Source organism: Camelus ferus, chromosome 5, assembly GCF_009834535.1.
Source record: "Camelus ferus isolate YT-003-E chromosome 5, BCGSAC_Cfer_1.0, whole genome shotgun sequence".
NCBI lineage: Eukaryota > Metazoa > Chordata > Mammalia > Artiodactyla > Camelidae > Camelus > Camelus ferus.
Genome location: NC_045700.1, coordinates 71,264,753 through 71,278,178, shown reverse-complemented (window position 1 = coordinate 71,278,178; position 13,426 = coordinate 71,264,753). Strand labels below are relative to the sequence as shown.

Sequence of the window (13,426 nt, the reverse complement as noted above, 5' to 3'; positions counted from 1 at the left end):
AATCCTGGTTTCCTGCCAAAAAAAAAAAATTAATTTTGATTTATACCCCTGGTGTTAATTCCCCAAAAGTCAGCCAAGTAGAACATAACAACACTTCATGCATATATTTTATTGGCAGAAAGTAGATGTTCAAAAAGGCAATTAAATTATAGAATTATCCATGATGCAAAGGTACTGGTCTGCAAAGAGTATTTTCTTCTCCAGGAAGATTCATAGGAGAGCTGCCTTCATTAGGGTGTAGATAATATTTGTGGCCCAGTAAGTGAAGCAAAACCTACACAGATAAGCTGTTTTTAAGGCATCTCTGAACGGCCCAGCATTTGAGAAATGTGACCAAAGCTGATTATAAAATTCCTTTCAAAGTTGCAGGAATGGGCAACACATAAATAACTCTGGTTCTCACCTGTGCGAAAAAGGAGGTTGCAGCCTGTTTGATTGCTGTCCTCCTTGTAGGGAATGAGACCAAGCTCACCTCTAAGATTACAAGATCCTCAAGGCTAGGACCAGCAGTACCCGGGACCTAGGAGGCACTTCATGCATTTTGGGCTTGAATACTTTTTACCAGTGTGTAATATGTTACTCTGAATTACAGAGATGCGCTGAAGAAAAAAGCTGGATAAATAAGCCTGAAATGTTGCAATGACCATCTTACTAGACTCCCTTCTTCCTTTTGTTCATTCAGTTGTTCATTCATCTATTTGAACATCTATGAATCATCTACTGAATGCTGCCCATTGTTCTAGGCCCTGCGGATAGAGAGCTACAATCTCTGCCATTTACAAGCTCACATGCCAGTGGGGCGAATAGTCTCATAAGTAAATAGTTAAGGTAACGTTGAGTACTGGACAGGGTATGTGAACGAGGCTCATGGGCCTCTCTTCTCCGATCCATCTTGTACATTCTAAACAGGATTTATCTTTAAAATCTCCCATTTCTCCCCTTTGCCAATTGGATTAGTTCTTTGGCTTTATTATTTTTATTTTCAGCCTTCTTTACTAATGTTGCTTCTAGGCACTCGCTACTTGTTCTAGAAAATGAAACCTCTCCAACAAGTGCAAGTGAAAAAGAGGTTACTATAGAGATGTGGTAGGGACTCATGGGGCTTCAGAAAAGCTCGAAAACAGCCCCTCTTCATCTCCATTCTGGCTTCTCTCCCTTGGTGTGAAATAGTCCAGACTCCAAGGCAGAGAATCTAATTGGCCCTGTTTGTCTTTTCAGACAGGCCACTTCCTGACTGCTGCGATCATTGGCACCACACTCTGATCGCTTCCTTCATATCATTCACTTAGCATGAGCTGCAATTCTGTATATTTTTAATTTACTTGTTTTACATCTGTTTTCCACTCTAGGTTTGGTAGTGACCATATCTGTTTTATTACTGCTCTATTCAGCCACTAGTGCAGTGCCTGACCATAGTAGGGATTTAGTAAATAAATGAAAGAATGAAATGGAGTTGGGGGGTTGGGGATCTGGGCCCGGGGGAGCAGGGAGTGCGTGTTGTTAGCCTCTCTATGATGGGCTTCCCTATGGTACCACTCAGCTTGCAGGAGAGGAAGAGATTGAGGAGAGCCTTGGGTCCACTGACTGCTCAGCAAGGCTGTGGAGGAAGGTTTTTTGGTCTTTGTTTTTTTGTTTTTGTTTTTAAATTGAAATATAGTTGATTTACAGTGTTATGTTATTTTCTGGTGTACAGCATTGTGTTCAGTTATACATATATATCCTTTTTTATATTCTTTTTCAGTATAGATTATTACAAGCTATTGCATATAGTTCCCTGTGCTATATAGTAGGACCTTGTGTTGTTTATTTATTCTGTATCTAGTAGTTTGTATCTGCTGGTCCCAAACTCCTAATTGATCCCTCCCCAGTCCCTTTTCCCTCTGGTAACCATAAGTTTGTTTTGTAAGTCTGTGATTGTTTCTATTTTGTAAATAAGTTCATTTGTGTCATTTTTTAGATTCCACATTAAAGTGATATATACTTGTCTTTCTCTGTCTGACTTACTTCACTTAGTATGACAATTTCCAGGTCCATCCATGTGGCTGAAATGGCATTATTTCATCCCTTTTTAAGGCTGAGTAGTAGTCCATCATTTATTTATTTATTTATTTATTTATTTATTTATTTATTTATTTATTTATTTACACACATGTACCACCACTTCTTTATCCAGTCATCTGTTGATAGACATTTAAGTTGGTTTCATGTCTTGCCTATTGTAAATAGTGCTGCTTTGAACATTGGGGTGTATGTATCTTTTCAAATTGGAGCAAATCAAAACTACAATGTGGTATCACCTCACACCAGTCAGAATGACCATCATTAAAAAGTCCACAAACAATAAATGCTGGAGAGGGTGTGAAGAAAAGGGAACCCTCCTATACTGCTGGTGGGAATGTAATTTGGTGCAACCACTATGGAAAACAGCATGGAGATTCCTTAAAAAACTAAAAATATAGTTACCATATGACCCAGCAATCCCAGTCCTGGGCATATATCCAGAGGAAGGCTCTTAAGAAGGGAAATATACAGGGCAATCTCCCCCAGATATCTCATCCAGCACTCACTCTAGACACATATTCTTTCCATTTTAAAGACATACCAACCTTTACACCTAGAGAGATCCTTCTCCTCCATGACCCAGCATACCTGCTCCCACCCTTTCCTTTTTAAAATTTATTGAGCAGCTAATATATGCCCAATTCTATTTCAGACACTTTACATGCATCATCTCTTTTCATTTTTCCTGAGACTCTAGCAGGTAATATCCTCATTTCACAGCCACAGAACCAAGTTGAAACAATTTAGGCAGTTCATCCAAAGTCATAGAGCTAGCCTGTAGCAGAACCAAGATTAGAAAATAGGTCTGGTGAATGCCAGAGCTTCTTCCACAACATTTGACTGCTTCCCCTATAAAGCAGTCTCCCTCCTTGGGCAGACGTAACTGCTCCCTCTTCTGTGGTACCGCAGTACCTTGTTCATAAAGACAGCACCGCGTTTTACACACTTTCAGGTACCAGCGGTTCTAGCTCCACCACTGCACTGTCCATCTTAGGGCAGGAACCATAGCTGGCTCCCCTTTGTGTCTTCGGTACCTGTCACCTAGTGGAGGCTCCACCAATACCTGTCTGCTGGGCTGAGCTTTGGAAGGATGGTCAGATACTATGCTATTTCCTGTTTTTTTAACTCCACAAAATACTGTGAGTATCTTATTAGAAAGAAAAAATGATCAAGTCTCATCAGTAGTCTTCCCGTCTCTGTTATTGAAATTTAAAGAACATGTCTGTCCTCCCTGACCACGGCATGTCTAGATCACATCACAGTCAGCAGAGACTCACTTGTTTGTTATTGTGGGTGGTAAATGCCGAGTGATGGGATCGTCCGAACACTGGCAGAATATTCCTTTGACTCAAAGCTGCAGCCTGATCTAGCTACAAATTGTCGTTCTCTCATTCAACAAATAGTTGTTGAATACCTACTACAGGCACATTATTAGTCACTCACGGGTGAGCATGGTGGTGGTGCAAAAATGACTGAGAGGAGGATTCTGCCCTCAGGTTGCTTACTGTCTAGAAGACACACCTTACACAAACACTTCGGCTGTGAAGTAGAAGGTGCTAGGGTTTGAGACACCTGCTGATAAGGGCTATGGTAATTAAACAGGGACTGAGATGCCTTATACAGGGATGGTCAAGACGGACTTCATGGAACACGTGGCATTTCAGCAAGAATATAAGATTTGGACAGGTGGACACATCTCAGGTCAAAGGCAAAGCTCACACAGAGGTGGGGTAGCGGACCAACACTCGGCTTGCACTATCTGTAAAGGGCAGAGCAAGAGGGACATTTGGAAAAGCAATTGTTAATGGCTTGAATGCCACATTATATAGATGCCATTTTACTCTTAAGGAAGGTGGGAAAATAATCAAGATTATACTTGAAGAAGAGCAGTCTGGTAGCAGCCTCAGAATGAATTTGCTGGGGAGAGACCAGAAGCAGAGGGAGCCGTTATTTTCTGTTTATTTGATAATACAGGGTCTTTACTGATCACACGGCTGTGTAAGTGGATAGAAAACTTCAGTCAGAACCTTTTTTTTTTTGAAACTGAGACATAGTCTAAGTAACTCATCAGTAAGCAAGAAGAATTTCTAAGGAATCATCACAGACAGGCTCGAAGGGTGCCCAGTGTGAATGAGTAAATCTGCTAACAGCTCCTAAACCAGACAAGTCAGGTTCTGGTTAGGTTCATGCGGGAAGCTGAAATCAAACAGCATCTGTGACAGCCACACTGCCTTGCTGCTTGGTGTAGGCAAAATGCCAGCAGGGCGGGCCTGAGGCAGAATGGGGCAAAACCTGTCAAACAAGATAGAAAGCCCCAGAGAGAGGAGGGAAAAGGAGATTAGAATGCTGAAGTTAAATCAAAACAACTTTTTTAATGTCCATTTTTTTTATTGAGGTATAGTTGATGTACAATATTATATAAGTTACAGGTATAAAATACAGTGATTCACAATTTTTAAAGGTTATATACTCTATTTAGAGTTATAAAATTTTGGCTGTATTCCTCACGTTGTATAATATATCCTTGTAGTTTATGTTACACCTAATAGTTTGTACCTCTTATTTCTCTACCTCTTATGTTACCCCTTCCCTCTCCCCACTGGTAACCACTAGTTTGTTCTCTGTATCTGCAAGTCTTCTTTTTTTGTTATATTCACTAGTTTGTTGGGGGTTTTTTTGCAAATTCCACATATAAGTGTATACAGTATTTGCCTTTTTCTGCCTGACTTATTTCACTTAGCATAGTATCCTCCAAGTCCACTTATGTTGCTCCAAATGGCAAAAATCTCATTCATTTTTATGACTGAGTAGTATTCCATTGTATATATATATATATATATATATATATATATATATATATACCACATTTTCTTTATCCATTCATCTGTTGATGGACTCTTAGGTTGCTTCTACATCTTGGCTATTGTAAATAGTGCTGCTATGAACATTAGGGGTTCATGTGAGCTTCTATTCATGTGCCTGTTGGCCATCTGCATTTCCTCTTTAGAAAAATGTCTATTCAGATCTTCTGCCCATTTTAATAGAGTTGTTTGTTTTTTTGATGTTGCATCATATGAGCTGTTTATACATGTTAGATATTAACCCCTTATTGGTCATATCATTTGCAAATATTTTCTCCTGTTCAGTAGGTTGTCTTTTCATTTTATCGATGGTTTCCTTTGCTGTGCAAAAGCTTTTAAAATCAAAACAACTTTTGAGGTGCAAAAGGCAGATTTCTCAATAGCAAATTGAATTTGCCAAACTAGATTTAAATTAGTGAAAGCAAAACAGGAGAATGTGATTTGGGAAAGGTAAAGCAGTTGCTAAATGAACCGCTAACTAGCGGTCCCAATGGTCACCCCATATCCTGTGCTGCTGAGTGATGCCCCTTCCACACCCCCTACCCCTGTGCCCGGAACACTCTGTTTATGGCGTGAGAACCCTTGAGGGATGCAATCAAGGGCAGCTTCAAACAGTGGGCTTTGGAGTGAAGCGGCAGCAGCAGGCTCACCCGCTTGGACTGTGGCCCTGAAGTAAAGGCTGTGTGTCTGAAGCGGCGCCAAAAACAGCCCCTGCAACACAACCACTGCAGGTGCGAATTTTATGAGTTCCTCGTATGCAAACTACCATTAGTCGTGCATTGATTGATCCATTGCTCCAGGAGCTTCATCTCCAAATGTAAAGTTAGCCTTTCAGCACAACGTCCCTGTAACATGCTTTTGTCATCCACTCCTTGTATTTAAAGCTCCTTCATAAGGAGATCTTTTTTAGATTTAAGTGCTTGGACCTCTCATGACTCCACTGCTTCATGAATAGTGACACTGTGAGGTTCCTGTATTTTTATGCGCACATATGAGTGCCCAGATCTCTCTATCTTTCTCCAAGATATTTTCATAGGAAAAAATATATAGTGAATTTATAAATAAGGTGGTTGAGAAACAATACTACCCTCCACATTAGCCAAGTACTGCAGAAACATGTTGGCTAAGAAATTCACTAGAATTCAACATTACTATGGAATACTTAAGAACAGGCAGAAGTTATTTTTTTCTTTTTTCTTTTCTCATTTCTTTAAAACTTGACATTCTTGTCTTAGTTAAGTGTCTTTATTCGGGAATTATATGCAATATTCATAGTTATATTTGATATCAGAACTCAGTTATTGACAATTATATGTCAATATATGTTAAAAAGGATATGTTCAGAGATAAGCTATATGAAGTGACAAGGATAGATGTTTTCTATATCCTACCATGATTGTTGTTTTGGGTTTTTTTTTCGTTATAAAGTAGGACAGGCAAGAGTAGCGTAAATGTCTGAAGAAGAAGTACCGCTGTAAGCTGTGGTTTATATTAAGCTTTGCCTTAACTTAATAAAATAAATTATGTTTTGCAGAGGAGAGACTGGAAGCAGGGAGAACAGTTATTTTATTTATTCCATACTTCTGGGTTACAGCTGTGTAGGTAGATTGAAAACTGAGTTTTTTTTAAATTGAAGTACAGTTGATTTACAATATTATATTAGTTTCAGGTGTACAGCAGAGTGATTCAGTATTTTTACAGACTATACACTATTAAAAGTTATTAAAAGATAATGACTCTAATTCCCTGAGCTATACAATATATCCTTGTTGTTTATCTAGTTTATGCACAGTAGTTTGTATCTCTTAATTGCATGCCCCAATATTGCCCCTCCCTACTTCCCTATCTCCACTGGCAGCCACTATTTTGTTTTCTATTATCTGCGAGTCTCTTTCTGATTTGCTATATATATTTGTTTGTTTTATTTTTTAATTCTGCATATAAGTGATATTACACAGTATATGTCTTTTTGTGCCTGACTTATTTCACTAAGCATAATATTCTCTAGGTCCATCCACATTGCTGCAAAGGGCAGAATTTCATTCCTTTTTGAGGCTAAATAATATTCCATTGTGTATATGTGTGTGTGTATATATATATATATCACACACGTCCTTTAACCAACACTTTGATTGCTTCCGTATCTTGGCTCTTATAAGTAGTGCTGCTGTGAACATCGGAGTGCATGTATCTTTTTGAATTCGTGTTTTCATTTTTTCCAGATATGTACCCAGGAGTAGAATTGCTGGATCATATGGTCTAATGGAATTATAATGTAGTTAATGTAATTAATAAATAAGCCTTGTATTATTTAGAAGAGCATGGCTGATGTGATAATAATGATGGTAATTATTAAGAAACTTAATGTAGTACTAACCACTCCTAGTGGCTTGAAATGCTAGAATTTTATTTAAAAGAACTACATTAGGAGGATGACGTGTAATATTTACACATGACCCCATCGCAGCAGCACCTACTAGGCCATCTGTATTTATTGTTGGACGTGTCCTGTTAATGACTTTCCTGGACTGGATGCAGGTGTTTCTGTTCATGTTTTCTCCCCATCTTGGCTTCTTTTTAAAAAAGAGATAAATGAGGAGATTTTGGTCAGAGGGTATAAACTTCCAGTTACAAGATTAACAATTTCTGGGGACCTGATATACAGCATGGTAATTGTAGCTGTATATACTGTATGGTATACTTGAGAGTGGATCTGAAACATTCTTACCACAGAAAAGGAAATGGTAATTATCTAATGAGACGGAAGTATTAGCTAATGCTATGGTGGGAACCATTTTGCAGTATATAAATGCATCAAATCAACATGCTGTACGCCTTAACTTACACAATGATAGATATATATAAAATTAAATATAATGATATATAATATATATTTATATACGTATAAAATTTGTATAGGACAAGGATAGATGCTAGATATTTGATCATCATTTGCATATATGTGCATATATATATAGAGTGAGAGAAGACAACATAAAAGGATGTTGAAATTTGGTGCCCTGTCACACAATAAGCATTCAAAAACTATTTACTGTTTTAAAGAGGACAAGAGAAAAAATGAGAAAGAACTTGGATTTAATAATATTTTTTAATATAAAGGCTAGAAAAACTAAGGACCATACAATGTGAAAATTGAAAAAAAAAATCAAAGGCCTTGAGTCACATATATACAACTATATATATATATGTGTGTAGTTTTCGAGTCCTTGATAAGACCCACATGTCTAGCATTTATGAATGTCAACCTTCACACTAGCTTTCTATAATGTCAGAACCTCTACAAGTTATATACCCATATCTTGTGCTGTTTTCTCATTATGATCTAAATATTCTTATATAGAGATCTGTATGGAAGAGGCTGCCTATTTTCTAACATAATTAGGAAGTAGGCCATACTGCTTAATTGAGTGTTTGGGGCAATACAATCACATTATACATCATCATACACATAGAATCCATAGTCCATGAATCTGATTACAACAAACTACATGTAACTCTAAAACTCAGCTGGCCATAACTGAACCATTGGTGGAAACATGTAAAGGCTGTGCGGTGCTTTTGTGATCATCATTATGGATGCTCCTCACCTTGGCACCATGCAGTTCTCTCATATTTGTCAGTAGTGGCTGCAGTAATCCCCTTGATAGAAAGCCAGGTAAGCCAGGTTTTACTCAAGTGGATAGAGCATCCTGTAGTAATTGCGAGTTCTGTGAGATAAAGGTCAATTAGTTCTATTAGGCAAAAAGAAAGAATACGTGCAAAATTTGATTAAGAAATACACATAGGTCATTAAAAATTGAATGCCAGCTTAACCCGTTGAAATCCTTAGCTCTCATGTATGTATTTACTTTTACTGTTTTAAATGTTTGATTTCAGAAGTGTGTTTGGGAACATTTTTCTGTATTATGGCTAAAATTGCTATTTCAAAACTGCAATGCCCCACACCTTTATACCTCTGTAAACATTAATGGAGTTTCACAACACACTTCTGTAAAGCTCAGTATGACCGTTTCCACTGCACAGATAAGAGAAGCTGAGACATGAGGCTATTTCTGTAATTTTTCCAAAGATACCCTCTGAGCCAATGGAGAAGAGAGCCGGAGACAGAAAACTATCTGTGTCCTCACTGAAAACACATCTTGTATGCATCTGGAGTCTGGAGGGTGAGGGAGAGGGTGGGGAGTAGATTGCAAAACCAGAGCTGGCTTTTCACACTTGCTACTCCAGTCCTAACAAGGAACTCTTTGTAGAAATGTGTACTCAAATAAAGAGAGTGTCAAGGTGATTACCAGGATGAATTTTTACTGGTCTGAAATGCCTTTGAATGTGCTTGATGGCAAGAAGATAGATTCGTTGGCTTTTCAAGGCCTTTCTAACAGTTATTATTTTACCCAGTGAGAGATTCATGGATGAACAATACTCAAAATGTTTAGCTTTCTTTTCCTTTACTTTCCTTTACAGATCTATGCAGTTCGATCAGTTGTTCCCAACAAAAGCAATAACGAAATAGTCCTGGTGCTACAGCAGTTTGATTTTAATGTCGATAAAGCAGTGCAGGCGTTCGTGGATGGTAAGTACACAAGTCCCCTGAGCCTAAAGATACTAGAACTAAATAGTCCATATATTCTGTATTTTCCCCTTGAATGCACTGAGTACCAATTATTTACTAATACTTTAATTTTCATAAAAATATGCAAGGCTTTAAACATCTACATATGAAAAAAAAGAATTTGGAACTTCTTTTTTCCTCATTGGGAAAAAAAAAATAGACTGTCATTTCTAAAGGATACCTATTGTAATGCTACTAATTCCATTGTCTACCAGTCAGTACAACTTGTTATTCAACATGTCTTTTATTTGATGGTGTCCTTGTTTTGTTTTGTTTTGGGGGGGTAATTAGTTTTATTTATATATTTACTTAATGGAGGTACTGGGGATTGAACTCAGGACCTCGTGCATGCTAAGTAAGCGTTGTACCACTAAGCTATACCTCCCCCCGATGGTGTCCTTGTTAATGGAGGATAATGAACTTCATTCCTGATCTGACCTTCTCAACTCTTCAACCAACATAGTTCTGCTTGGCCTTATGACTGGAATCCTTGATGCTTATGTAGTCTGAGAGGACTGGGTTAGTCTCTAATATCCTTAGTTTATGATTTTGAGATTACCTAATTAATCAGACTATCAGTTCATCTTATCTATTTCTAGAGGCTTTTTGCTGTCTAAAAAAAAGTTGTTTTTTTTAAAAGACCCTTGCCAATGATGTTACAGAATCTGAAATCTCAGGGATATATTTAATGTATAAATGTGTATGTAACCTACTGCTTTAGATTTCCTGTTAATTATGGGAAATTCTTCTCTCCTAATCAAATTAAACAAGTTCCATTTATGAACAAAGATCTCATACCTGTCCTTAGTTATCATATGTCTTCTGCCCTAGCATTAGTGTCTGTTTTGTAAATATGGACTAGCTCAACAGAATCTCACCAAAGGTCAGGAAAGACCTGTCAGCACATTTCTCGGTTTTATCCTAGTTACATTTTATTTGTTAAGGACAGTTTGATTTACTTACTTTCCTAGGAGTAAGATAATCTTCCTAAATTTCTATGTATAGTATAATTGCCTCTCAGGCAGGGTCTTGGAACCAGGCAACGTCTTGGAACCAGGCAACATGCTTGCATTCTGATATCTGCAGTCAACATTTAGGGTCCTAATTGAATTAGAAAAATGATTATCATTCAAAATAGGCCCGCAAGCAGACCCATGGTGCACAACTTTTCTGACTGTTTTTCCTGCTTCCTGTACTAGCAGGTAGAGAGTCCTTACTCATAAGAAACAAATACGGAGAATACGATATTAATCCGACTTTGCAGCATTTGGTGCAATTTGTCTCAAGAAGAAACTGGGAAAAACAAATACCTGGCTCAGATGAACTCTCTTTTCAGGTTTCACTTGCCAACATCACTCACATGGAAAAAAGCTTTAGGAAAGGAAAAAGGTTATTATCCTCAGGCCTCCCCACCCTTACTTGGATTGAGGCCCCCACATTCTCCATCATGAAAGTTTTTATTACAAAGTGACCCTGATGAGATGCACAGATGCCCAGTAACTGATGGACTGTCATCATATCCGCTCGTATTTAAATGGAGCACCATGCTCATCCTTCTTGAAATTTTCACCTTGTCGGTATTGAGGGCTCATTAAAAAGAGCTCATTGATTGCTAAGAAGCCTCCTATCATTTTAGATAGGGAACATTCAGGAAACTTGTTTAAAAATCACTGGAAATCAGAAATATTTGTTAGGAATCATTTACGGAGCAATACTAAAAGCACTCTTACCAAGCAGTTTCAGTATAATTAAAGTTTAATAATAACAGTTTCAAAATCATCTGTAAACATAGGTATTAATTCCTCAGAATTACTTTCTAAAAGCTCATTGTCCAAATTGCAAATAGAATTTCTGTCAAAATATGAAAATTAGAGGAATAATTGAATGTTGCAATTGAAAGCAATAAGCCACTCACTTCCTTCCTCTGATTAAAAAGAACAGTACTTAACCTTTTTTTAATTTTAATTTTATTTGGAAAAGTGAAATCGAGCTATCAGTAAGAACTACCCTATTGATTATTAGCCACAGGTGTGACTTACCAAGAAACCTAGGGAAAGTGACTTCCTAAAGTTCTTCAAAAGGAAAATGCTGTGAAACATTAATTCTCTGGGCAAATTAGAGAAAGACCAGCCCAGTTAATAAAAAGACTGAATTATAGCTTACTTTTAAGTATAGTCTTATTACTTCAAGTACATGTAACTCAAAAAGCCTAAGAGGGGCACTGAATTGGAAACTCTGAATGGATAGGAATAATTAGCCTTTCTAAACATTAGTCAAAGCAATATGGCCTTCTGCTTATCTCACAGTGACAGAAGGCCCAATAATTGGGGCCCTACTAATTTGGAATTTGTTATAAAGACCAGCCTGAAGTTTATCTTTGTTTAGCCAACACATTCATTGTAGAGAACTATTAGTATAATGAGATTGTACGAGAGTGCTGAAAATTGTTAAAAGAATACATTTAACAGCTACTCTTTTGGAAGTACCTATTTAAATGAGAACAGTTGACCTACTCATTACCAATAACTTACTGTTGAAATTACCCCCAGCACAGTGGGCAGAGGGAATGAGTGAAGACCTCCCTTAGACTCCTTGAAGACACTTAGTAGCTGACCGAATGTTAAGCACTTCTTTTTCAAGTATTTTCTAACTTAATCAGGTTAGGCATTTTCTCTGAGTCCATGTGGTCCCACTTGTGTATGCAACTGGCACTGACAGAACCTGAGACAACTTGTTATTTGAGGAGCTTCCTTAGTTCCAAGGTGGAGCCTTGCCAAGACTGCATCCCGTCTCTGCTCACAATGATGAGAACAAAACTTAACATCAGATCATCTGTCCTCATCACCCTGCAGGTGGTGAACATATGGAGTAGAGGCAGAAAATGAACAGGAATGGTCAAACAAAAAGTTAGGATTCACATGGTTAATAATATTCAAAATCCCACGTTTGGCCCAGAAGATTATAGGTATTTTGATTCATATATCAAACAGACCAATTTTAGTTCTACCTACGGCAATGAAGCTGTCAGAAAATTCTCAAGATATATTTCATTTTCTCGAAGACAACATAATGATAAAAAAAAAAGTAAGCTTCATGTAGTGGGGCTTAATACTTTGATAAAACCAAGATCATGCAGTGAATTAAATGAAAATCTGGAAATAAAAAATGAAACTGGCATTTTTATTAAGGTAGGATGTATCAAAACAAATGAAAAAGCTGGGGGAAAAAAATGCTACCAAGATGGAAAGACAGAGATAAATTTCGTGAGGTGTTTTATTATGTGAATACATGTTGAAAATTCTTTGTCTTTGTCTAGGCAGTGCAATTCAAGTTCTGAAAGAATGGAATATGACAGGAAAAAAGAAGGTAAGATTGATACTGATTTTAAATTAGTAATATCTTCCATCAGAACCTCTGAGGTTGTTATCATTTTAACAAGGCTGCCAATTCTGTGCTTCTTTCAAATATGTTAATATGTGCACCCAGAAAGCTTCCAGGTTCATAACTCTCTTAAATTACCAGCCACCCTCACTACTAATGCCCTTGTTTTCTGTTCAAGTGTTTTTAACCACCAGGTGTGCTTTAGAAGTCCCAGAGCTTTTCTTTTTAAGTATTAAGGCCAGCCCAACCAGAGAATTCAAAGGATTCTAGACATTAACTTGCCTGAACATATCCTGTAGCACAAAGGAAAAAATTAAGGAGTGTTTTAAAGATACTTGAAAAGCTCTAAATATATTTTCACATGTTTTTCCAACTGAGAGAATCTGTCCCAGGCTGCCCCCAAGATACTTTTTTTTTTTCCTGAGTTCTAATAAGCTAGATTTTTAATAAAGAAAAGAAAAATGCCTTAAAGCCATAGTAAGTAAGGGACCTA

At 37.4% G+C, this 13,426-nt stretch overlaps 1 protein-coding gene across 9 annotated transcripts in view; it reads left to right on the top strand.

Moving 5' to 3' along the window:
• SPATS2L (spermatogenesis associated serine rich 2 like) overlaps positions 1–13,426 on the top strand; it is a 157,173-nt gene that overhangs the window by 88,088 nt on the left and 55,659 nt on the right. For all 9 annotated transcript variants that reach the window (XM_032480099.1, XM_032480098.1, XM_032480103.1 and 6 more), the window contains 2 exons: positions 9,405–9,513; positions 12,869–12,918. In XM_032480099.1, the coding sequence (XP_032335990.1) occupies positions 9,405–9,513; positions 12,869–12,918 (159 nt within the window). The remainder of the gene's footprint in view (positions 1–9,404; positions 9,514–12,868; positions 12,919–13,426) is intronic.